Source organism: Panthera leo, chromosome E1, assembly GCF_018350215.1.
Source record: "Panthera leo isolate Ple1 chromosome E1, P.leo_Ple1_pat1.1, whole genome shotgun sequence".
NCBI classification, from domain to species: domain Eukaryota; kingdom Metazoa; phylum Chordata; class Mammalia; order Carnivora; family Felidae; genus Panthera; species Panthera leo.
In genome coordinates this window covers 13,701,448-13,728,537 of record NC_056692.1, presented here as the reverse complement: position 1 = coordinate 13,728,537, position 27,090 = coordinate 13,701,448, and the positions used below count along the sequence as shown (strand labels likewise).

The window sequence follows — 27,090 nt, the reverse complement described above, 5'->3', positions numbered from 1 at the left end:
CCTGGGTTTGAGCCCCGTGTCAGGCTCTGTGCTGACAGCTCAGAGCCTGAAGCCTGCTTCAGATTCTGTATCTCTCTCCCTCCTTCCCCTTCCCTGCTCACACTCTGTCTCTCTCAAAAATAAATAAACATAAAAGAAAAATTTAAAAGTACCATATATGGGCCATATTGGTGGCTCAGTCAATTAGGTGTCTGACTTCAGCTCAGGTCGTATCTCATGATCCGTGAGTTTGAGCCTTGCACTGAGCTCTCTGCTGTCAGTGCAGAGCCTGCTTCATATCTTCTATCTCCCTCTCTCTCTGCCCCTCCCTCCTGCTCATTCTCTCTCTCTCTCTCTCAAAAATAAACACTAAAAAAAATCAGATGTGATTTGTGTTTTCTGAATAGGCCTGAACTGACCCAAGCTGACATACCAGCCATAGACTGTAGTCTTTTCCAGACTTAGTCAATTGATCCATTGTACATGTACCTGAACATTGGTACACGAAGAAATTTAAATTATAGTGTTAAAATTATTCTAGGACAGCATGTTTGACAGGATCAAAGGGAAACAGCTGAAACAATGACTTGACATACAGGTACAATAATTTTTATTTGTATAATAATCATACACATAGATTCTTATGATTACTGTAGGATTCAGTAGAAGACATTAACTTCCTTTGTCCAAGTTAAACAGAGGAATAACATGAGACTGATATAGAGCAGCTAAATGGTATGGAGTTCTCCTAAGAACCTACATTCTTAGGCCTTTTTTATACTCTCCTCTTTGGCACTTAATATTTCACTAGGGGAAATATTTGAAACACCTCACACTATTTGAGCTTACCTATAACAACAAAATTAACCTTGTTGCAGTCATTGTTTAAAAATAAGATTGCAGGGTTCATTTATTCATTTCACACAAATTTATTAAGTAATTATGCCAGCACTGTCTAAGTTCTGAATATACGACAGTGAACAAAACAGATCCCAAATCTTCACATTCTCATGGGTAGAGACAATAAATTTGTACAACAGTACAGCAAATTTGTATAACATTTTCCTTGGCCAACCTTGAGATGCCCTACATGAAATACCTCCATTTCCTCTGTGATTTGGTCAGCCATTCACACAGATTCATATGCATTTGTAAACAAAATCTTTTTGGTTGAAAAGAAGATAATTAGATAGTTCTAACCCTTGGTGTTTTAGAGACCCAGAGAGCATTAAACGGTGAATAACATCATCTTCCGACATCCAAATTCTTCCAACATGGACAAATAGCTGACAATGTGAATTATCTATAGAAAACAATAATTTTGTATTTTTATTGGCAGTTAAAAATAGTAGATCATAAAACAACTTGCACACTGTTCTAAGATACACTCATTTCACCTCTTCAAAATGTTATCCTGTTTGGAAATATGATATTTAAGGACAATCATTTATAAATTATTAATATTTTGAAAAAAATTTATAATTTCCTCATGAACAGGATCAAATCATAAGTAGGGGAGTTCCTTATTGGTTATTTAGGACCTGTTGGATTAACTGTCTCTGTTTAGGAACTATCACCTACATATATCAGGGCTGATCATCCAGAATCAAAGTCTCATCTTCCCTGGGCCATACTGGAGAAAAAAGTCACATATTTTGATATTGCTCTTTTTTCTTCATTTATTTGGCACCCTGATTATTAATAGTGATGAACAATTTTATGTAACTTTATTTCATACTATAATTAATTAAATCAGAATTTTTTTATGTTAAAATACAAGAACTCAATGAGTGTCATTTTGGCATGATTTTAGGAAAAAATCTTATGCTCTTTAGACACAGTCTAGTTTAATCAATAACACAATAAGAACAAAAACATCTACCCAGGTCATTTCCTTTAAAGATTTTACCAGATGGGTAAATAATGTCTAGTCTGATTATTTCTATTATCAGATTATAATTCTGACAGCAATATTTTCATTTGTTCATCTCACTTTCCACCAAGAATCATTATAAGCTTTGTATAATCAGTATATGCTTTATATGAACAAGACTGTGAAAGAGGTACAGTGGTATTTTAAGACCGTTCTTTCCCTCAGAGGCTTACAAGCATAGTAGGGGCAATTAGCATAATAGTAAAAAAACCTGACATTTGAATAGTGATTTATAAACTTTTTTTAAGTTTATTAATTTATTTTGAGAGAGAGAGAGAGAGAGAGAAACCAGTAGGGGAGGGACAGAGAGAGAGTGGTCAGAGGATAGGAAGCGGGCCCTGTGCTGACAGCAGAGACCCTGATGGGGGACTCAAGCCCACAAACCATGAGACCATGACCTGAGCGTAAGTTGGATGCTTAACCAACGGAGCTACCCAGGTGCCCCAGTGATTTATAGCTTTTAAATCATGGACTATTGTGATCCTCACACCCTGTGACCATGGTGGGACAGATAGTATCATTCCTAATATGTTCATGTTCATGTTCATGGTTCTATAGAAGCAGAGCTTCAGACTTTCTCAATTTTACTCTGATCATTGTAGCTTATCTAGGACATGACCCAAATATTCCTGTGCTGCTAAAAGGACAATAATGTGTGCAAAGTGATAATTTTATAAGATGTATCATAAGATTTCAGAGAAGAGGAATTTCCACGTGGGAAGGACAAAGGTGGCTTCTTGGTGGAGTAAGACATTGGAGCTAGATTTCCAAATGCACCTAATTGGTGACTCTAATTGACTGTCCAATATGACTTCACATTGGTTATGAGGAGAGTCTTTTTCTGAAGAGTTTCCCCAGGGCAGCCTTCATGTCCTGATTTCTCAGGCTATAAATGAAAGGATTTAACATTGGGATCACTGTCATGTACATAACAGTTACCACTGCATCCTTTAGGCTGTAACTAGACAGAGGGCGGAAATACATGCCCATGACTGTCCCATAATATAGAGTAACAACAGTGAGGTGGGAACCACAGGTAGAGAAGGCTTTGAGCACACCCTTGGTGGATGGAACCCTCAGGACTGTGGAAAAGACCTGAATATAAGAGATGATGATGAATAGTAAGGGTACAGAGAAAACACCAGCCCCTAGGTACATCACCTTCACATTAAAACGGATGTCAGAACAGGCGAGCTTGAGCAAAGGGATAGTGTCACAGTAGAAGTTGGCTACTTCTTTATTGCCACAGAAGGACAGACTGGATGTGAGCAGAGTGTGCGGGAAGGCATTGACATTTCCAACCACCCACGACACAACAACTAGCAAGACACAAGTCCGTGGGCTCATAATTGTTGTGTAATGAAGTGGGCGGCTGATGGCCACGGCACGATCATATGCCATCGCAGCCAGGATATAGCTATCTGTGTTACCTAAGGCAATCATAAAATACAACTGTGCTAGGCATCCTCCAAAGGAGATGGCTTTGCTGTGCAAGAGATGGTTGGCTAGCATCTTGGGGATGGTTACAGAGGAGAATAAGATGTCAACAAAGGAGAGGTTGGCAAGGAAAAAGTACATGGGGATGTGAAGGTGAATGTCAGAGTGAATGGCCAAGATGATGAACAGGTTTCCAATCAATGTGATGGGGTAAATGAACAGGAAGAGGATGAAGAAGAAGTCTTCCTGTTCCTGCTGACCAGTAACTCCCAGGAGGATGAATTCCAGGGTAGAGGATTGGTTGTTTTCCCTCATGGCTCCTTTGTTAAGAAAGAGGGAGAGGAATTCAGAATTATTTTGGAGTTGCCACGAATGTATTGATCTTTCTTACCCACCAGTTTTTATTAAGTGACCAGTAATCTTAAGGACGAGTTTACTAAACCCAGAGACAGCCCACATTTGTGGGAAAATATCCTTTTTGTTCAGTGGTACTGATCAACATTTAGCCCTTGACACTCATGTTTAAGAAGTGAGAACTGTGTGAATCAAAGATACCAATACTCCTCTATCCCAGAACCATCACTCAAACACCTAGGATTTAATCAATTCACAAAAACTTTTTATATTGTATGTGCTAGATACTTTGCTAAGCTTATGGAAAAACACAAATATGTGCAAAATACACTTTTAAATCCACTTCTTCAACATGTAAGACATAGTCCACTCTCAGGGACTTTATGTAATGGAAAAGCCAAAAATCACACGCATTTTTTTTAAAATTACACATGACAAAGGAAGGAAAGCATTTTGGAATCTTTGTGTTATTACAAGGACCAGCCATGAAATTAGGAATTGTTCCAATGGCCAAACTAATACTGATCCTAGAGCCCAGGAAGTAGCAGGTGTCTATGCTGACATTGGATGATTGTAAATCACCAGAATCACGGGGTTTCACTCCTAGAAATAACAAGCCTAGTGAGTTTTCTCCCCAACTGTCCATTTTCAGAGAAGAATTTCATCCCCTCTTTTGAAAGAATGTATCTCTTTAGAAAATTCTCTAATATCGATAATCACAAAGCTTTTCTCTTCTCTTCCTTTATTATTTCTTATGTTGAGCCATCCAACTCCATACTCATTTCAACTACTGCTTAGTAAGTAAACTGTCAGATCCATACCTGTAGGCTTGATCTCTCTTTCCCATATTTCTACACTCAGCTATCCTGCAAACATGTCTGTCCAAACACTATACTCTGCACATGACAACCTAAGTGGTTTGTAAGCTTATTTGAGGAGGAAAATCATACTTTGCTTATGTTAATAACCCTAGAGAGGTCATTATAGAAAGTTGTTCACTGTGTGCACTCAATATTTGTTGGGTTAAATCAAGGTTTATTTTTGGGGTTCCTCACATATGGGAGATTCAGAAGCACACTCACTCGGTTTATCTCTCACTTCTACATCCTGTTGATTTTTCATTTAAAATAATTCTTACATAACTCAATTTTTCTACTTATACTTTCAGTGCTTCAGCAGAGATCGTCATCATTTTCTACCTGAAACTTTGTAATGCTGTCTTAATTACTTGAGTACAGATTCTCTGTTCTTTGAGTCGCTTGCACTGAGGCATACTGATGATGGCAGAGACTACTAGTTTCTTGTTCAAATCCTTGTTGTTCACATCTTCATGGACACACAATTAAACTATGTTTCCCACTCTCCCTTGCACTGAGGTGTGTTCATGTGACTGAATTTTAGCCAATGCATCACAATCCATGCATTCCAGTTCTGGACTTCCTCCAACTAGATGGAAATGGCCAGTAGGCTGAATGGGTTGGTGGCATCACACGGTGGGATGAACCTGTGTTCTTAGTTCTCCACATTCAGTGGAGAACCAAGGAAACATACAGGAACTATTATGTAGGAGAGAAATAAACTTTTATTCCATTGAAACCATTATATGTTTTGTGATCTCTTTGTTATTGTGGTTCAAGGTATCCTAAATAAATCACTAAATTTTCTAAAGAGCACTCTACTCCATTAATGAACTAAGTCAATCAATCAATCAATCAATCTATCTATCTTTTTTAAAGTTTATTTATTTATTTTGAGAGAGAGAGAGTGAGAGCAAGCATGAGAGGAGGTAGGGGCAGAGAGAGAAGGAGAGAGAGAATCCCAAGCAGGCTCTGTGCTATTAGCACAGAGCCTGATGTGGGGCTTGATCCCACGAAATGTGAGGTTATGACCTGAGCTGAAATCAAGAGTCAGGCAACCAACTGAGCCACCCAGGTGACCCAATTCAATCTATATTTAATTTAACCACTAATTCTTAATGTCTCCTATAGTGCCTGTGTGAATTATATGCTAGGTACAGGGAAAGCAGTTCTCATTAATTGTTCCCCAAATATGATGTACTTAAAAAAGTCTTTGTTGGTTTTCTCTTTTGAAATGCCTTTCCCTACCTTCACACATAATATACAAGGGTTCAGAGGTTTCAATGAAGCTAAAGGTGCTAAGAGACTATGGTATTTCATGTGGCCTATAACGTTTCAGAGGTGGGGCTTTTGGCAACATGGAGGATTAAGCTAATGTTGACAAGTCCCATTCCAGTTAAAACACATAGAAATTCTAGATAAGTTTTAAAACTAAAAAAAAAAAAAAAAAAAAAAAAAAAAAGTATATATCCAAATCTAAAGGGAATAAATGGGAATACAGGTATGAGAAATAAGAAGGAAACTCAGAACAAGTGTTATAAGTCATAGTTGAAACTATTATAGCCCCTTCAGGTTTCCAACCACAAATAAGGCCCCAACGGCTGGATTCTGGTGTGTTAATTCCCTTTTGGTTCAGGAGATGCAGTCACAGATATACATAATGTAGAGAGCTAATTTGAGTCCTGTGCATAAAACAGTACAATGATGTCATATTTGATTGTCTGCAAAGAAAACCCATGGGAATCTCTGGATCAATCAAGGATTCCCAAGGGAACCTCTAGAGTTATTGACAAGTTTGCTTGGTATAAACCAATATTAAACACAATCAATACTATACATATTTTTTTTTGTAATTAAAAAAATGCTTATTTTTGAGAGAGAGAGACAGAGTGTGAGCAGGGGAGGAGCAGAGACACAGAGAGTGGGAGACACAGAACCTGAAGCAGGCTCCAGGCTCTGAGCTGTCTGCACAGAGCCCAACGCGGGTCTCAAACCCATGAACTATGAGATTGTGACGTGAGCCAAAGTCAGATGCTCAATCGACTGAGATACCCAGGCGCCTCTACTTATTTTTAAATAGTAATAAATTAAATTTATAATTTTAAAAAAGACTCCTCATTCACAATCAGCAATAGAAAATATTAAGGAATCTAGATAATCCTAAAAAAGAAGTCCAACTAGTGAAAAAAGTTATAATACTATGAAGAACAAAAAAGGAATACCTAAAGAAAATGGAAAGATAAGCAGTGTTAATGGCAAAACTTAACTATGAGAAACATGTCAGTTCTCCTCTGATTAATCTATGAATAGGATGCAATCCTAATCAAAATACCACAGATTTCTGTTAAACTTGAATTTAGCATGCAGAACAATAAGGAAGCATGAAGAGCAAATATAATTTGAGTATATAGAATAAGAAGGTATTAATTACCATATCAGTCATCAAATGATTTACTATTATAATTCAAAGAGTAGTATTGGTGTAGGGAATGAAACATAGACCTATGTGCCAGACTAGAGAGTCCAGACATAGGACAAGTGTTTATTAGGAGTTAGGATATAACATAGGTTGATTTAGAAATGGGCAGAGAAAGGATGGACTGACCATTTTGTATATGGGGATACCCATATAATGAAGACAGTACTGAAAATAATTCCTAAAGATTAATTGTAAAAAGCTAAACTTCAAAGTATTTAGAGGAATATGTAAACATATCAAATCAACATGCTATGCTCAAACTTACACAATGTAGTATGTCAATCATATCTCAATAGAGCTGGAAAAATATTTAGAGGAAAATATGTTTATGATTGGGGGAAAATAATTGGTTTTTTATTTTTATTTTATTTTTTTATGTTTTTCTTTTATTTTTGAGAGAGAAACAGAGTGCGAGCTGGGGAGGGGCAGAGAGAAAGGGAGACAGAATCTGAAGCAAGCTCCAGGCTCTAAGTTGTCAGCACAGAGCCCGAAGCAGGGCTTGAACTCACAGACTGCGAGATCATGACCTGAGCCAAAGTCAAATGCCCAACCGATTGAGCCACCCGGGTGCCCCAAGAATTGATTTTTTAAAACCAGGCACAAAGCATATAAAACATAAGAAAATTTATTCAAGCTGACTATTTTAAATTTAAAGCATTTATATGAAAAAGACATTTATAAGAAAGGGGGAAAGGCAAGTCATGGACTGCAAACAGGTATTTGCTGCACACATAATTAAGAAAGGATTAATATTCAGAATAACAGAGGTTTCCTATACACTGATAAGAAAAGGACCAAAAATACTGTAAGAAGTAGTGGGCAAAAAGGCTGGAACAGGCCAGCCATAGAGGAGGAAGCTGGTATGGCCAAGAAAGAAAATAAAAGATGTTTAACTGAATTAAAAGACAATTTAACATCTTTAATCTTGGGATGTGTAAAACTATGACAACTTCAAGTGTTGGGAAGAAATGGGAAGATTAATATTGGCGTTGGAGAACAATTAGCCAACCTCTAGGAAAGCTGGAATTCATACACATGTGATTCAGCAATTCCACTTCTAGATTAGACCCTAGAAAAAGTCTGGCATTTGTGTTCCTGAAGACATCCATGAGGATGTATCAATAGAAAACTTGGAAATGGCCTACCCATGGAGGAATAGATAAGAAAATTATGCAATTTTCTTATGAATAAATTCTGTGCCTCAGTAAAAGTGAATGAATTCACCTGGACAAATTTTTAAAAATAGGCTGGAAAAAAGGAAGTCACTGAATGATATATTCTGTATCACACATTATGTGTGCAATTTAATACATGGTGAAAGTATAAGTCCTAATTGGAATATACTAACAAGTCTAGAATTGTAGTTACCTCTGGAGTGAGAGGGACAAAAATGAATTTTGGATGGGAACAAAGAAAGGTTTCAATTATTTCTGTAATACTTTTTTTCATTAAAAGTTTTGTAGCATAGGGGTGCCTGGGTGGCTCAGTCCATTAAGCGTCTGACTCTTGGTCTTGGCTCAGGTCATGATCTCACAGTTCATGGGATGAAGCTGTGTTGTGTTCTGCGCTGAGAGCCTGCTTGAGATTCTCTCTCTCTCTCTCTCTCTCTCTTTTTCTCAAAATAAATAAATAAGCTTTAAGAAAACCTTGTAGCATATAGACCAAGTTATTACATATGCTAAATACAGATGGTGAACTTTTGTTAGGTTATTCTTAATTATTCTGATGTTTTAACAATAATAAATAATTTTGATTTAAAATGAATTTTTGCATGTTGGATGGTAATTGGGTCAAGAGGGTGGCCATAGCGTGGGGTGGCTCAAATCCATTTTTCAGTGAATGTAGGAGATAGGATGTGTTCCTTGTGAAGAGGTTGAGAATAAATGGAAGTTATTTCTACTGGGAAAGGGAATCCAGGGGCCATTATGATGCTCATCCTGCTTGTGTATATAGACATCTGCTTACTGAAATCAAAATTATATTTATAAAATGCAAATGTGATTGTGTCTGTCTCTGAAACCACTCATTGACTACCCATCATCCAACTGATGAACTTGAAGTTCCTTATCATGGAGAAAAACTCAAGAACAAATGGTTTAGGAAGAGATATGTTACACATTTTTGTCAGGAGCTGAGAATACAGGCACAAGACAGGGAGTGTTCAATACAGAAAGAAGTTCGGGTTTATATTGTGGAGCATTCTAACCAATGCAAGGAATTTCTAATTTATTCATTAGATACTAAGAATTAGTATAGTGGATGTGAATCGCACTGTTTCTGATCCTGGAGAAATGCAAACTTTCGTTTAATATAAACATAAGTATTCGAATATATACATTAAATGATAAGACAACATTTTGAATGATAATCTGGTACAAGGAAAACCACAATGTAATAAAATGAAAAAGAACTAAAAAACATAAGAGCAAGTAACACCAGAAGAGAAGTGGTTGGTATAATCAATGGGAGAACTGGAGAAACAGGGAACTAGAGCAGAGAAGTTTCTGAGCACAGGGACTGAGGATAGAGATACTCAGAACTGGATGTCAGGGTGTCATCATGGAGAGAATGCAGAATGATTTCTGCAAAATCCTTGGAGAAAAAGGTAACAGAAACTTTTGGCCCCAGGGCGAGGAGCTAGGAGGTACAAAAGCATGAATGCTAGAAGCAGAATAAGAGCCTTGAGTTCACAGGAAGTAACTCAGAGTTGAGGGCAATGCTGGGTCACTAAAACCACCTTTCTGGAAAGTGTTTGTGCTCTGAAATGCCTGTAACATGAGTAAAATGGTGTGAAGAGAGTCTAGAAGGCACAGAAGAGGCCAAATGCTTTCCCTGGTCATTGGAAGCAGCAAACATGCTAACTGGACATCCTCTAAGTGCTTTGAGACTCCTCAAAGTTCAACTCTTTGCTACTTTGCCAATGAAATAACATAATTTCCTAAAGGGGCCAATGAGTATGCACCATTGTATGTGGGAGTAAAAGGAGGGTTTGTAGCTTTTCTTGATGATGATGAATGCACATACACACTATAAATTCAGGAGATGGAGAGAGTGCAGAACTAATATAACCAAACAAATGCCCCTTCCTCATCCTGTTTTCTTGGACTAAGCCCAAGGAGAATTATCAGAGAGAAAGTGTCGCCGTTTTTCTCTTTGCTTTTTTTAGCCATCTGATCTTGAGAACTTGGGTTCTGGAGCCAAGGTTTGAGTCCTAATTTTGCTACTACATCTCTGTGTGACTTTAGGCAATTCAATTCACCATTTTTCACCTGATAAAATGACAAAAATACCTTACCTTTGGAGGTTATGTGAGGCTCAAAGGAGCTAATGCAGGTAGTGCAGTTGCTGGCTATCTATCCTTGATTTGTCACTGTCATAAAGACCCTTTTCCACAACATTCACACCTCCTATTGAGGAGTCAGCTCAGATGCTGTCAAAGGGGTTTTGGTCCTGTGGCCTTCACTCCTCTTCCACAAGTGGGAAGTTCACAGCCAGCTGCTGAAGCACTTGTGAACATTCCTCCCTGGGGAGGCAGGCATGCTGCAGAAAGGGTCAGTAGTAGGCCTGAAGAGTGGGTCTCTGGTCCTCTGCACTTGAGGTGAAGGAGCTAGGACTTGGATGGTTTGGACAAAAGAGCCTCGAGTTTCCTAATGATAGAGCAGAAGGAATGACTGTTCTAGATGGGCCATGAAGACGGGAACTCTAGCTTCCTCCTCAGGAAGCAAGGTGGTCATAGAATAGAGAAAATTAGGAATTCTTTACCAGGTTATAACATCTCTTGAAACGTGACTCCCTCAGGTCTTCATCCTGGCTGTAGTCAGAGTAATTGTTGAGACTCATTACACACTCCTATGGCTGTGCCCTGAGGAGACAGTGGTTCTCAAGAGTAATCTTTCCCAGAGTTCTTTTCTAGAAGGATATGGGCAAGAGGGTTTCTTAGAGAATGTGTCTCCAGGGTTCAAGCTCTGATATATATATATATATATATATATATATATATATATATACACACACACACACACACACACACATATACACTGCATTTAATGGAATATTATTCAGTCACAAGAAAGAAGCCAATTCTTCCATTTACATAACAATAGTGAACCTAAGGGATCTCAGTGAAATTAGCCAGACATAGAGACAAATAGTGAATGATCTCATTTCTATGTGTATTACAGGAAAGTCACAGTCATAGTGACAGAGAGTAGAGGATGGTTTATCAGGGCCTGGGGGTGTGGGAGAGAGGGAGATCAATTTTTCTGTGTGGAATGATCCTGGCATTTTAGGAGTAAATTCCACTTGGTCATGGTGTCTAAACCTTTTAATATGCTGCAGAACTCTGTTTGCTACTGTTTTGTTGAGGATTTTTAGATCATTGTTCATAAGGGATATTGGTATGAAGTTTTCTTTTTTTTTCTTGTAGTGTCTTTGGTTGTTTTGGTATTCTCACAGAATGTTAGGAAATTTCTCTCCTCTTCATATTTTTGGAAAAGTTTGAGAATGATTGGTATTAGTTCTTCTTTAAATGTTTGTTAAAATTCACCAGTGAAGCCCTCAGGTCCACGGGTTTTCTTTGTTGGAAAATTTTTCACTACTGATTTAATGCCCTTACTTGTTATAGGTCTATTTAGATTGTTTGTTTCTTCATAATCTAGTCTTAGTAGGTTATGTGTTTCTAGAAATTTGTGCATATAATTGTTCATAATCCTCTCTTACTATCCTTTTTTTTATCTCTATAAAATTGGTAGTAATGCGTCCACTTTCATTTTTGTTTGAGCTGAGATAACCCTTTAATATCTCACTTTATATCTGTCTAGTCTTTTCAATTTTTTAAAAATTCAATTTTTAATTATTAAAATTTTTTCCAGTCTTATTGAGAATTAATTGATATACATTACTGTGTAAGTTTTTTTTATTTTTTATTTAATTAATTAATTAATTAATTAATTTATTTTTTTAATGTTTATTTATTTTTGAGACAGAGAGAGACAGAGCATGAACAGGGGAAGGTCAGAGAGAGGGTGACACAGAATCTGAAACAGGCTCCAGGCTCTGAGCTGTCAGCACAGAGCCCGACGCGGGGCTTGAACTCACGGACCATGAGATCGTGACCTGAGCTTAAGTCAGACGCTTAACCGACCAAGCCACCCAGGCGCCCCAATTACTGTGTAAGTTTAAAGCATACAGCATGATGGTAGGATTTACATATATTGTAAAATCTCTACAATAGGTTCAGCTAACATCTTCTTACAGAGATATAACAAAAACCAAGAAGAAAGCAAGGAAAAACTTTCTCCTTGTGATGAGGACTCTGGAAAGGTACTCTCTTAACAACTATTCTTTTTTTTAAGTCCATAATCACATATTACATAATGATACACACTGCATATACTATTAATCCTTATGAAGAAAATTGCAAAAATCAACTGAGAAACATAAAACTTTAACAAATAAAAAGAATACCATGTTCCTGAATGAGAATATTAAAGGTAAAGATGTAATTCTTAATTTATAGATTTTAAAAACTATTTTATCATGAGTTTAAGGCACTCTAGGAGAATATAAGAACAACCAAAAATATTTTAGATTTATAATACATCTTAGTATTTTTACTTATTTATTTATTTTTAAATTTATATACTTATTTTGAGAGAGAAAAAGAGAGAGAGAGAGAATGAGCGGGGGAGGGAGAGAGAGAAGGGGAGATAGAGAATCTGAAGTGGGATCTGTGCTGACAGCAGAGACCCATACGGGGGCTCAAACTCATGACCTGAGCTGAAGTTGGACGCTAACCGACTCAGCCACACCCACGCACCTCACATCTTAGTATCTTTTAAAGCAAGCATTCCTTGTTTTATTTTTATTTTGTTTGCTATTTTTATTTTTCAAATAATTGACCATATGGTATCAGTACAAGGACCTGAGCAATCAATGAAACAAAAGAGAAGTAAAGGAATAGTTCCATACATAAAAACTTGAAAATATTGAAGATAGCATTTGAAATTTATGAGGAAATGATTCAATAAATGTCAGTAGAACAACAGTCTGGTTAACTGGATAGAAAATGAGCTTTGTACCAACTCACCATATGTCAAAATACTTTTTAGGTTCAATAAAGATGTAAATATAAAAAATAGGGGCACCTGGGTGGCTCAGTCAGTTAGGCATCCAACTTCAGCTCAGGCCATGATTTCGTGGTTCATGGGTTCGAGCCCCACATTGGGCTCTGTGCTGACCATTCAGAGCCTGGAGCCTGCTTCCAATTCTATGTCTCCCTCTCTCTCTGCCTGTCCCCCACTCACACTCTGTCTCTCTCTGTCTCTAAAAAATGAATAAACGTTAAAAAAAATTTCAATATGAAAAATAAATATCAGAAGTAGCAAAAATAAATAAAAGGGTATTTGTGTAATTTGGAGGGTGGAGAAAGCCTAAGCATGATATCAAAACCAGAAACCATAAGTTATGATATTAACAGGTGTGAACATAAATATTTTAGATATTTTCTTATGCTAGGAGAATGCAAAGTGCACAAAAGCCATGTCCAAAAAAATTTTATAGGTTACATGGTTTTTACATCCTTTCTCCAAAGATAAATTTTAGATTTAGATAGATAAAAAATTCAAATTTATTGAAAAAAAAAAAAAACAGAAAAACACCAGAAGAAAATACAGGAGAAAATTTTAAATCTTGAAATGGGGAAGGGCTTCATACAACACCCAGTGCTCATCACAAACAAGTGCCCTCCTCAATACCCATCACCCATCTAGCCCACCCTCCTGTGCACCTTCCCTCCAGTAACCCTCAGTTTGTTTTCTATAGTTAAGAATCTGTTTTATGGGGCACCTGGGTGGCGCAGTCGGTTAAGCCTCCGACTTCAGCCAGGTCACGATCTCGCGGTCCGTGAGTTCGAGCCCCGCGTCAGGCTCTGGGCTGATGGCTCGGAGCCTGGAGCCTGTTTCCGATTCTGTGTCTCCCTCTCTCTCTGACCCTCCCCCGTTCATGCTCTGTCTCTCTCTGTCCCAAAATAAATAAAAAACGTTGAAAAAAAAATTAAAAAAAAAAAAAAAAAAGAATCTGTTTTATGGTTTGCCTCTCTTTCCCCCAACCTTGGACTCATTTGTTTTGTTTCTTAAATTCCACATGTAAGTGAAATCATACAGTATTTGTCTTTCTCTGATTGACTTATTTCGCTTAGCATAATACTCCCCAGCTCCATCCATGTCATTTCAAATGGCAAAAATTCATTCTTTTCATGGTTGAGCAATAGTCCCGTATACATATGTATATACATACATAATACCACATCTTCTTTATCTGCTCATTAGTCAATGGACATTTGGGATCTTGCCATGATTTGGCTGTTGTTGATAATGCTGCTATAAACACTGGGGTGCATGTATCCCTTTAAATCTGTATTTTTGTATCCTTTGGGTAAATACCTAGCAGTGCACTTGCTGGGTTGTAGGGTAGTTCTATTTTTAGCTTTTTGAGAAACCCCCATACTGTTTTCCAGATTGGCTGCACAGTTTACGTTCTCACCAGCGGTTCAAGAAGGTTCTCCTTTCTCCGCATCCTCACCAGTGTCTGTTGATTTCTGTGTTGTTAATTTTGGCCATTTTGAGTATGAGTATGAGTTGGTATCTCTTCGTAGTTTTGATTTGTATTTCCCAGATGATAAGTAATGTAAGAATATATTTAATATATGAAAGTTCCTTTTCATCCAAGTCTGAACTTTTTATGTGTTCACTGAGTTGTCCCAGTTTTTTGCTTTTACAGGTCTCACTAGTAATTTCCCCTAAGGAAATGTTTTCATCTTTGGAATCATGTTTTCTCTTTGCTGCTGACAGTGAAGCACAGATCTCTGACTTCATCAGTGCAGGATCCAGTATAGGAAGTTCTCTCACGTCATCGCTTGGTTCTTTTTTTCTGGAAGTTCTATGTGCTTAAAGTCTGTTGATTGGTGCTGCTTAGAAATACTGGGCCCTGGCTTATCATAGGAACCATTGAAATAAATGAGTGCCCTTCATTGGCGATCCCAGAAAGGTGTGGGTCATCTTGAATGACATCAATTAAGAGGACATCACCTTCATATGCTTTAAGAATATCTGGAAACTCCATTTTAAATTCTGAGAAGTTCTTAGTCATTTCTCTGCCACTAACTTCAGAGGAAACTGGTTTGAACGTTTCTTGTTCATTAGAGCAGAAGACAGACCTTTTTTCTATACACCCAAGATCACAAGAAAAAGTATTTCTTTCAACTGTGAGAGAAACAGCTTCATTATTGAAAACAATATTGCCTGGTTCAGAGATGTAGTTAGATGGTTTATTATCATTACCTTGCTTTAAAAGCTTGGAGAAATACAGGAATCCTTGCAGCTGCACAAGTCAGACTTAGCTTGCACTGGAGTTACACTATTTTGTATACCCAATGATTGAGGTCCTGAAGTTCCTGTGGAGATATTTTCTTTACTCCTGTTTTGTCTTAACTCTGCTCTAGGTAAATTGTCAAGAAGTTCTAGGGAACCATATGCTTCTCTCTCTCATGATCTGGCATTTATTTCTTTTCTTTTTTCTGTGTTATTCTTAAGTGATGGAATTTTAAAAATAGCTGTCCTGTGTTCAATATTTTAATCAATTCTGGAACCACAAGTGTTTGCTTAGCAATACATGCCTTTTTTTTTTAAGTTTATTTTTGAGAGAGAGAGAGAGAGAGAGAATCAGAAGCAGGCTTCACGTGGTCAGCATGGAGCCTGATGTGGGGCTTAAACCCATGAACTGTGAGATCATGACCTGAGCCAAAGTTGGACACTCAACCAACTGAGCCATCCAGGTGCCCCAGCAATACATGCCTTTCAATGAATAACTTTGCCTGTAGAGCTATTTGCTTCCTGGTCATACTGTGAAGCCCTGTCAAATTAAGTTTTGTCAAATTCCCTCTAATTTTTTTTAACTTCCTGCTGAATTTTGAGTCACATTAGTTAGCTGAGTATCTTCAGCGGTATTAGAAATTACTTTCCGTTTCACCTTCAACAACCTTAAAGATTTAAGGGTCAAAATTGTTCTAGGGGGATATGATGAGGGAGCAGGAGGCAGGCTAAGGGGCAAAGCACAAGCTAGCACACCCCTCTCTGCAATCCCCCCTCACCCTTCTGCGGGTGGGATATGTGTGATATTCCTTGGACACTCCAGGCTACCCAAAAACAGGAAGGGACCAAAACAACCCAAATGGTTAAACTGTTAAGAGTCCACCAATTTATCAGAAAAAGACAATCCCATCAATAGAACTCCCTCCTGTCATTTGTTCTTTTAACGTTTATTTATTGTTGAGAGACCGAGAATGAGCAGGGGAGGGGAAGAGAGAGAGGGAGACACAGAATCTGAAGCAGTCTCCAGGCTCTGAGCCATCAGCACAGAGCCTGATGCCACGCTCAGACCCAGGAACCAGGAGATCAGGACCTGAGCCAAAGTCAGTTGGTTAACCTACTGAGCCACCCAGGTGCCCAGGAACTCCCTACAGTCTTAAGGTTAATGCTTTGCTAGAGGCAAAAACAACCTTAGCTTGACAATAGCTAGCCCTCCAATAATCTGTGAGTCTTTAGCATATGAAAATCCTTTTAGGAACTCCCTCTTCCCACCCCCCCTCATAAATCCATCACCCCCACACTTACAGTGCAGTTCTTCCTGCCCACAGGTCCTGTCCCTATGCTTTAATAAAATCACCTTTTTGCACCAAACAGAAAAAAAAAAAAAAAACAAAAACAACTACTTCTGACCCACTTCTGCTAGGTTCCTCTGACTTCATCTTTTTATCATCAGTGATTATAGGTTCCTTTATAATCATTGAAGTTGGTTCTACCAGAGAGACTGAATGAAGACAAACAATTTATATTAGAATCCAATTTTTCTTTACTTGAAGATTCAGTTTCTTTCTGTTATGGTACTCAGTCATCAGTATTGTTTTGTGACAGCCTAACTTCTTTTCTTCAGCTTCATTGCTCGAGCCTTCCCGTGAAGATCTGTGTTCAATACGATGATGATCACTAGGTAATTTCACTACTGAGCTTTGCATCGACTTAAAATACTCTTCTGGCTACCTGCCTTTAACTCCCAAGGTCTCTGAAGCCTTCTTTCTCCCAAAAGTGGCTTAAGTGATGACTGGATCATCACTTCAGGCTTCAGTAACTTTTCTTTTTCCCTTGACAGACTTGCCTCTTCTCTCTGTTTTAGAGAGAAGGGCCACCACTCCCTTCTTTTGCCTGCTTTCCTCCTGAACCCTGGCCTCAGGACCGCAGCCTCCCACTTTGTCTGGACCTAGCCACTGGCCCCATTTCCTCTGAACCTCCAGCATAGCCTTGCCGCCACTGGGGCGGGGGGCACACTGCTGGGCCAAGGGCAGCGGCATCCACCTGGCTGACTAGCCCTGCCCACAGTGAAGGCCCGCTGCCCCCACTTTCATTTCTGATTTTAGAAATTTGAATCTTCTATTTTCCTTAGGCCATCCAACTAATTTTTTGTCATTTGGTTGATCTTTTTGAAGGACCAACTTTTGGTTTTATTGACTTTCTCTATTGTTTTTCTATTCTCTATTTCATTTTTCTCTGATCTAATTTTTTTTTTTGTTTTTTGAGAGAGAGAGTGGGGGAGGAGAGGGTGAGAGAGAGGGGGAGAGAGAACTTAAACTTCTTAGCGAGGCCCAAGGCAGGGCTGGATCTCACCACGTGAGACGGTGAACTGAGCCAGAAGCAAGAGTTGGAAACTTAACCCACTAAGCTACCCAGCCAACCCTCTCTGCTCTAATCTTTATATTTCCTTTTTTCTGCTAGCTTTGGGTTTTAGTGTGTTCTTTTTCTAGTTCCTTAGGTTGTGAAGTTAGGTTATTGATGTGAGATCATTCTTATTTTTTACTGTACACAGTTTTATCTATTAATTTCCCCTTTAGCACTGCTTTTGATGAATTACAGTAAGTGTATCCTTCAATATAATTAAAAATGTTTTTTAATGTTTATTTATTTTTGGGAGAGAGAGAGAGAGAGAGAGAGAGAGAGAGTCAGAGACAGAGCACAAGCAGGGGAGGGGCAGAGAGAAAGGGAAACACATAATCTGAAGCAGGCTCCAGGTTCTGAACTGTCAGCACAGAGCTTGATACGGGGCTCAAACCCGTGAACTGTGAGATCATGACCTGAGCCAAAGTCCTATGCTTAACCGACTGAGCCATGCAGGTGCCCCTCAAATATAATTTTAAATAGGAATTTTAAATGCTAATTGAAATAAGTCAGTCAGAGAAAAGACAAATACTATATGATTTCTCTCATACGGAGAATTTAAGAAACAAAACAAACTACGGGGGGGGGGGGGGAGGGGAGAGGGGCAAACCAAGAAACAGACTCTAACTATAGAGAACAAACTGATGTTTACCAGAAGGGGGGTGGGTTGGGGATGGTTAAATAGGTGATAGGGATTAGGAGTACACCTGTTGTGATGAGCACTGGATGATGTATGGAAGTGTTGAGTCACTAAATGGCACACCTTAAACTAATCTTACACAGTATTTTAACTAACAGTAATTTTAATAAAAATGAAAAAAAAAAAGGAATGTTCAACTCTTAAAAAAACTAGGAATTTTAGCAATGAGCATCCTCATGTTTCTCATGACTTGAGGATAAATGCCTCCCTTCTCCCGTTATGAAATTAGCTTTTTAATAGAGATATATATATATAATATCATGTTACTGAAACATCAATCGATTTTCCAATTAATGATGATTTTTAATGAGAAATGGGTTTTGAATATTGTTAAATATCTGAAGCTTTCCCATTATTTTTCCTAATATGTAATTTCCTAACTGAAATTTTCATAATGTGTATTATTCTTTGCACTCCTGGAATAAGCTCCATGTGGTGACGATATTGCCTTCTTTTAATGTTTTATTGGCCCCTTCTCATATTTTTTGAGAATTTTTGCATCAAGCCATATCGTCTGTGGTTTTAGTTTTGTGCAATATTTATCAGGTTTTAAAATCACTAGTACACGTGCTTTAAAAATGATTCGGAAGTTTTTTCCTTTCTGTAGCCTGAACGAACAACTGTCCTCAGAGGATATCTATCTTGCTATCTCTTTCTTCAGGATAGGGAAGGCATAATGTTAGAATAGAAACACTTCCTTTGCTCTGCTTTTTGCCCAGGCCCATGGCCCAGTGCCAAACCATTTAACAATGTCCATGACCTCCTGGGAAACCGGAGGCATGAACAGAACGTGATAGCTGTGATTTATATTACTGTCATCTGTCTTTGTGAATTCCTTGGCATTTTTTGTAATGGCATTGGATACATTTGGATGTATTGAATGATGGTGATGAGGATGGGAACCTAGATAAAGGACCACTTCTCTCTCCTGCTTTAAAGCATGAAGATGAAGTGAATACTTCACGTGTTGGGGTTCACATGAGGCCAGACACATAAAATTGCTCAATAAATTGTAGATAAGAATTCATTATTTTCGTAACTAAAGGAAAGTAATGATAAATATTCTTTTTAAAGCACAAAGAATAATAAAGTTTGATACCATCTATGTGAGTCTGTGTTTCTCCCCTCTGCTCTGTAGCTCACCTATTGCTGTGGCTAATATTTGTCAAAATCCTGGTCATGTCTCCTGCACACATCCCGACTTCCTTAGATATCTCTCCTTAGTATTTCATATCTTCTCTATGGGCCAGCTGTTGAATCAATGAAACATATTAGGCATCGGGAAAGCTGGGTTCAAAATCCTCATGTGTTCCTTCTAATTGAAAGACATCAGGTAAGTCACATCACCTTTCAGAGATCTGGTTTTCTTGTCTGTAAAAGAGGGCCATTATTATCTATGTTGCAGGACTGTTTTGAATATTAAAAAAGACAATTGTATATGTGATATAAAATACATATGCACACACTTTTTTTGATGTTTAATGAATATCCAATTTAATAAATATTTAGTTCTTAATTTTTCTGAGGCTACATGGCATATTGAACTTCCTTTGCAGCACTCATCACTTTGTTCCTTATGAAGGCTACTGTTTCATTTTTTTCCAAACAAGTATTTGTGTGACCACTCAAGAGTATAATTGCAATACACTGAAAATATACAGTGCAATGGTCTTTGACAGATAGCACATTGAGAGAGACACATAGCCTGACTTGCAGGGACATCAGTCAAGATTGTACAAATTTCTTCTTCCACTAGAATCTTTATTCTCCATTATGGAGCACTTTCTTGAAATTTAGACATTCTACAAGAGTCCACTAGATGATCTCATCTATTTCTAAACTTTCCATGTATCAACTCCACTCTGATTCATGCTCTGTTAATTTTGCTGCGATGTTTCGTATCTTCATTGTACAATTTATTAATACTTCCATGAGATGTCCCACAGGAACCCTTGAAAATCTGCCCCAAGTGCAAATAATTTTTAAAAAATCACTCTCTCCTTCACTCTTTTTATTACAGGCATCCTTTATTGTTATAAAAGTTATTGTATTCTATTTTTCCTATGTCCTCATTACTTTTGCATCTAGATTCTTTGTCTATATCTTCATTGTCTCTTCCTAGGGGGCTCTGAGATGCCCGATTAAATTCTTGGTCTCCCCACTCCACTACTCCCTTACTGCTTTCTCTCTCTCTCCAATCCTGGATTAAAGACAAACCCCCCTCATTGCTTCATGCAGATCTCTTCTTCTTTTTAATGTATCTACGTATGTCTATCTACCTATCCATCATCCATGTATTGATTAATTCATAAAGAAAAGTATTGTATTTTTTTAAAGAAAAATATCGTAAACACTCATTGACCCACCACCCAACATGACAATTAGGACTTTAGTAATAACCTCTATATGTTGCTATCCCCTTCCATTTTCTTCAGTCTTTCCTCTTGGATGACCTTTCATCTTGAATCCTATACTCGTTGTTCTCATGTTTTTGTTTTAATGCATTTTTATTGCATCTACGTCTATTGTCACAAAGTGTATTTTTGGTTCTTTAGTTGCTAATAGCCTTATGAAGAGGTTATCAATAATAATCTTTTGGGATTTACATATTTCAGTTTATATTATTATGAAAAGATTAACCAGATTGCAGCAAGACTCTATGGACTCTTCAGAAAATAAAGGATTCCTCTGCTGGTTGAGTGGTCGATCCCAATTAGAAGGACATTGTGTTGATACCACATACTGGCTGCCAGGAGGCCCATGCCTGTAGCCATGTCTGGGATGCATTAGTATTTCCATGAACAGAAATAGAATAGAAACTATGTCAACAGCCCTTCCCAACACACCCAAAAAGACAGGAAGTACTACTGAGGAGTCAGATCCCCCAGGAATGAAAGTTGGGGTCACTTCAGCAGGTGAGGACCAAGTGGCAGAAGGTTGGCAGCTTTTCTCAAAGACCTGAGCACCAGATATGAAATTCTTCTGAGCTCCCAGGTCCTGGGAGCACCACTGTTTCCATTTAGAGCCTTCTGTTCCAATGGAAGTAACTTCTTCCTGTAGTTAATAACTTTAAGGTTACACCAGCATCCATCTTTTATTTCTTGTAGTCACTTTCAGAATACATGAAAGTATCTAATTCTTTGTTTTAAATCATTCGTATTAAGAAATAATGGATATGTTTGTCTATTCCTTTTTTTAAAGTGTTTATTTATTTTTGAGAGAGAGAGAGAGAGAAAGAAAGAGAGAGAGAGAGAGACAGAGTGCGAGCAGGGGAGGGGCAGAGAGAGAGAGGGAGACACAGAATATAAAGCAGGCTCCAAGCTCTGAGCTGTCAGCACAGAGCTCAATGCGGGGCTTGAATTCACGAACTGCAAGATCATGACCTGAGCTGAAATCAGATGCTTAACCAACTGAGCCACCCAGGTGCCCCTATTCATTTGTTTTTTTTTAGATTCTACAAGTGAGTGAAATCATATGGCATTTGTCTTTCTCAGTCTGACATTTCATTTTGCATAAAACATTCAAGGTCCCTCCATGTTGCTGCAGATGGTATGATCTCATTCTTTTTAATGGCTAATATTCCATTATATATATATATATATATATATATATATATATATACACACACACATATATATATATATATATATATATATATATATTGCATCTCCATATCCATTTGTCTATCATTGGGATGGGCAAAATGAGTAAAGGAGAGTGGGAAATAGAGGCTTCCAGCTATGGTAGGAATAAGTCACAGGCATAAAATGTACAGCATAAGGAATATACTCAATGATATTGTAATAGCATTGTATGGCAACAGATGGTAGCTATACTTGTGGTGAGTGTAGGGCAATGTATAAACTTCTCAAATCACTACCTGTATACTTGAAACTATGTAACATTGTGTATCAACTATACTGAAATTTAAAAAGTTAAATAATAAAAATACTGGGTATGATTTCTCCTTCTTAAATGGATCAAAAGTAGGGGCGCCTGGGTGGCTCAGTCGGTTAAGAGTCTGACTTTGGCTCAGGTCATGATTTCACAGTTCATGAGTTCAAGCCCCATGTTGGGCTCTGTGCTGACAGCTCAGAGCCTAGGACCTGCTTCAGGTTCTGTGTCTTCCTTTCTCTCTGTCCTTTTCCTGCTTATGCTCTTTTTCTCTCTCTCAAAAAAAAAAAAAAAAAATTAAAAAAAATGGATCAAAAGTAACTTTCAGAAATAGCAGATATATGATGGATGGGAACGAATGTCAAACTGATCATGCCTGATCATTATCAGGCTACATTTATTCAATTGCATTCCTTCATTTCACCTCCATGTATTTATAGGTTGCACTTTAATGACCAACATTGGAAGAAATAGAGTGATGTGTTAAGATAGGTCTTGTTCTCAAGGTTCACAAGCAAAGTAGGGACGATGAAGCATGATAGTCCAATTGACAATAGTCCAATAGACATTTCAATAGGGATTTACAACCTTCAAAGCATGAAGTACTGTTATCCTCACACCCTATGACAGACAAGGAAGACATTCTTATTTTTATTATTTAGATACGGAAATGAAGTGCTAGTCAGTAGCGTAGCTGGGACATGATCCCAATATTCCTTTGCTGTAACTCTGAAAAAGGAACACTAACATCTACATATCTATAATCTCGATGGGATGTCTCATGAAACTGTTACAAGATCTGGTAAGACTTCAGTGGCTGGAAACAAAAGTGGCTTCTTGGAGGGGGAGGGGATTGCAGCTGGATTTTCAAGTGCAGCCTAATTGAGGACTGCATTCCTCAGTATGTCCTCACTTGGTTATGAAGAGAGTCTTTTGCTGAAGAGTTTTCCCAGGGCCGCCTTCATGTCTCGGTTTCTCAGACTGTAGATGAAAGGATTTAGCATTGGGGTCACTGCAATGTACATCACAGTTATCACTGCGTCCTTCAGGCTATAACTAGTCAGAGGGCGGAAATACATGCCCATGACTGTCCCATAATACAGAGAAACAACAGTGAGGTGGGAGCCACAGGTGGAGAAGGCTTTGAGCACACCCTTGGTGGATGGAACCCGTAAGACTGTGGAAAAGACCCGGATGTAGGAGATGATGATGCATAGTAGTGGCACAGAGAAAATACCAACCCCTAGGTACATCATCTTCACATTAAAGTGAATGTCAGAACAGGACAGCTTGAGTAAAGAGGCAGTGTCACAGTAGAAGTTGGCTACTTCCTGGTTGCCACAGAAAGACAGACTAGCTGTGAGCAGAGTGTGGGGGAGGGCATTGGCATTTCCAACCACCCAAGACCCAACAACCAGCAAGACACAAGTCCGTGGGCTCATAATTGTTGTGTAACGAAGTGGGCGGCTGATGGCCACGGCACGATCATATGCCATCACAGCCAGGATATAGCTATCTGTGTTAGACATGTCAATCATGAAATACATCTGTGTTAGACATCCTCCAAAGGAGATGGCTTTGCTGCCCAAGACATGGTTGGCTAGCATCTTTGGGATGGTTACAGAGGAGAATAAGATGTCAACAAAGGAGAGGTTGGCAAGGAAAAAATACATGGGGTTGTGAAGGTGAATGTCAGAGCGAATGGCCAAGATGATGAGCAGGTTTCCAATCAATGTGATGGGGTAAATGAAGAGGAAGAGGATGAAGAAGAAATCTTCCTGTTGTTGCTGACCAGTAAGTCCCAGGAGAATGAAACCAAGGGCAAAGGACTGGTTATCTCCTCTCATGGATCCTTCAGCAGAAAGGGAAGAGGAATCCAGCATTATTAGTAAATTTATTGTATGTAATGATATTCTAAACCAACATTTTTAACTTCTGTGGTTGCTGTGTCTATACTTGGGTTTACTAAATGCATAGATAGCCAATACATTGCAGGGAAAATCCCTGTTTGTCACTGGACCTAATTTCTCTGTGTTAGAAAGTTTGTTAGGCTTTGTGGAAAAATTATACATATGTGAAAAACAGTTTATCCATTTAGTCATATATGACATAGTCTTTACTCTGTAATACCTTACAACTTAATGGAGAAGGAAGAATCACATGATAATTTTATTACACATGGAAATGAAAGGACAGTGTTTTGGATTCTTTGCAAAAACTCTCCAATGCAAGGGGTGGTTAGTACCAGAGTACCGTGAACAATTAGATATTGTTCCATTGTCCAGACTGAGGGTGAACCCAGAGCCAGGAGGTAACCAGAGTCTGTCTACATTGGCATGGAAAGTTGTAAATCACAGGACCACTGGAGTTAGATTGTAACAAAGGAAGAATTGGTGTTTACTTTCCAGGTAGCCAATTTTGAAAGTAGATATTCACCACCTCCTTCAATAGATTTTATCTTTATTCCAAACCCTTAAATTTATGGAATCAAGTTTTTCTCTTTGACCTTGCCTTACCTCTTTTTATTATTTCCTCTGGTGACCCATCCAACTCCATTGTGGCTTCATCTCCTGCTTAGTAGACTCTAGGTATCTGTGGGTAGACTGTCTTTTCTTCCCATATTTCCATGCACAGTTATCCTACCAACATGTCCGACTGAGCCTCATCCTCTGCACATCCTCCCTGAGTAGAGAGCAAAATGCTTGAGAAAGAGAACGATATCTTATTTTCATCTCCCTTCCAGAGATTATTTAGAATATTAGTTTACACACCAATATGTTTGTATTCAATAGTTTGGATATAGCCAGGTTTATTTCATGGGTTCTCCCGAGAGGGATGCTACCAGACATTGTCCCTTAGGTTATCCCTCACCTCTACACCTGATCTTGTTGATTCTTCCTTTTAAATAATTCATACATAAGTTTTCTCTTTTATATGTACATAAATTTTATACTTATTGTTTCAGTGCTTTAGCTTTGACCACCATCAATTTCTACCTGAAATATTGTAGTGCTCTCTTAATTGTTTCTCTGCTGAAGAAGGTTCCCTCCTTTCATCCATCTGGGCTCTGAGGCATACTAACTGTGCTAGAGACTACCAGGATATTACCTGAATCCCCTTGGTTCTTTTCTTCCTGAGCATTCTGCTATATTGCATACCCAGCCTCCCTTGCACTGGAGTGCGGCAAGTGACTGAGTTCTAGCCAATCCATCCATGTTCTGCTCTTCCTCCAAGTTCTCTATCTCCTTGGGCCAGCTGGATGTGAATGGCCAGGAGGCTGACGGGAATGGTGGAATCACAGGTGGAATGAGCCTGTGTCCCTAGTGCTCTTCATGCAGGAAAGCTACCCACCACCAGGCACACCCACTCGGACTACTGTATAATAGAAAAATAACTGGATTTTGTGTAAACTATTGCATATTTTACATGTATTTGTTACTGTGGTCCAGGATATGCTAAGTAATTCACTAGATTTTCTAAAGAGACCTGGACTCAATAATTAAATCTATCTGTAATTAATTTAATTACCAATTCTCAGTGTCTCCATAGTACACATTGAAATTATATGGTTGGCAAGGGGAAGCAGCTAAAATTATCTCCCTCTAAAAATGATATGCATTTTTTTTAAAATCTCTGCACCTACATGAATTTGATTTTCTCTCTTAAATGCCCTTTCTCCTGTACACAAAGGACCATATTATTTCAGGGTTGGGAGGGTTCAGTAAATGGGATGGCTCAGAAATTATGGTTAGCTGAAATGGTAGAGAAGTATAATATTTTAGAGGCAGTGTGTTGGTAACACGACAGACTTAGCTGATGTTGATAGGTATATCCCTATTAAAACATATAGACAATCTATATTAATTATTAAAGGAAAAGAAAAAACACAGAGCTAAATCTAAAAGAAAGAAATGGTATTACAGAGGTAGGAGAAAGAAAAAGAACTCAGAGCAGGAGCTGTAAGCTAGAGCCGATGCTGTGGCATCTCTGGAAAATCTGGCCAAAAATCCATATACATCAGGGAATTTATATTGAGCCTTTGGCATAAGTGCTGGAAGCATTGTCTTATCTAGGAAGAGAACACTAGAAGAAATTTTTGCCATATAAGAATTGGAAGAAAAAGAACAAAATGGAAAGAATTCACAGAAAAATATGATTGTCTACAGAAGAAACCCATGAGACTCCCTATATGAATTAAGAATATTCAGAACAATTATTTGCTATAAATCAATGTTGAAAAATCAATACTGTTGACACACTTTAAAAATACATTGCAAAATATTATCTCTAAAAGATTCCTATTCCCCATAGAAACAGAAAATTTAAGGAACGTAGAAATAATTCTAAGAAATGAGGTCCATAAGTCAGAGAAAGACAGATATCATGATTTCACTTATATGTGGAATTTGAGAAACACAACAGATGAACATAGGGGAAGGGAAGGAAAAATAAGATAAAAACAGAGAGGGAGGCAAACCGTAAGAGACTCTTAAATACAGAGAACAAACTGAGGGTTGCTGGAGGGGATGGGTTAAATGGGTGAGGGCAATAAGGAGGGCACTTTTCAGGATGAGCACTGGGTGTCAGATTAGAGAGATGAATCACTGGGTTCTACTCCTGAACCCAAGACCACACTGTATACTAACTAACTTGAATTTACATGAAATAAAATAAAATAAATAAAATGAGAT

At 38.2% G+C, this 27,090-nt stretch overlaps 2 protein-coding genes across 2 annotated transcripts; both read right to left on the bottom strand.

Annotated features, from left to right (window-relative positions):
- Positions 1 to 2,734: 2,734 nt before the first annotated feature.
- Positions 2,735 to 3,664, bottom strand: LOC122207063 (olfactory receptor 1A1-like). The gene has a single exon (XM_042916806.1). It carries the CDS (start codon positions 3,662 to 3,664, stop codon positions 2,735 to 2,737), a length of 930 nt encoding a protein of 309 aa, XP_042772740.1.
- Positions 3,665 to 23,316: 19,652 nt separating this feature from the next.
- Positions 23,317 to 24,246, bottom strand: LOC122207036 (olfactory receptor 1A1-like). Its single transcript, XM_042916762.1, has one exon. It carries the CDS (start codon positions 24,244 to 24,246, stop codon positions 23,317 to 23,319), a length of 930 nt encoding a protein of 309 aa, XP_042772696.1.
- Between the last annotated feature and the right edge of the window lie 2,844 nt (positions 24,247 to 27,090).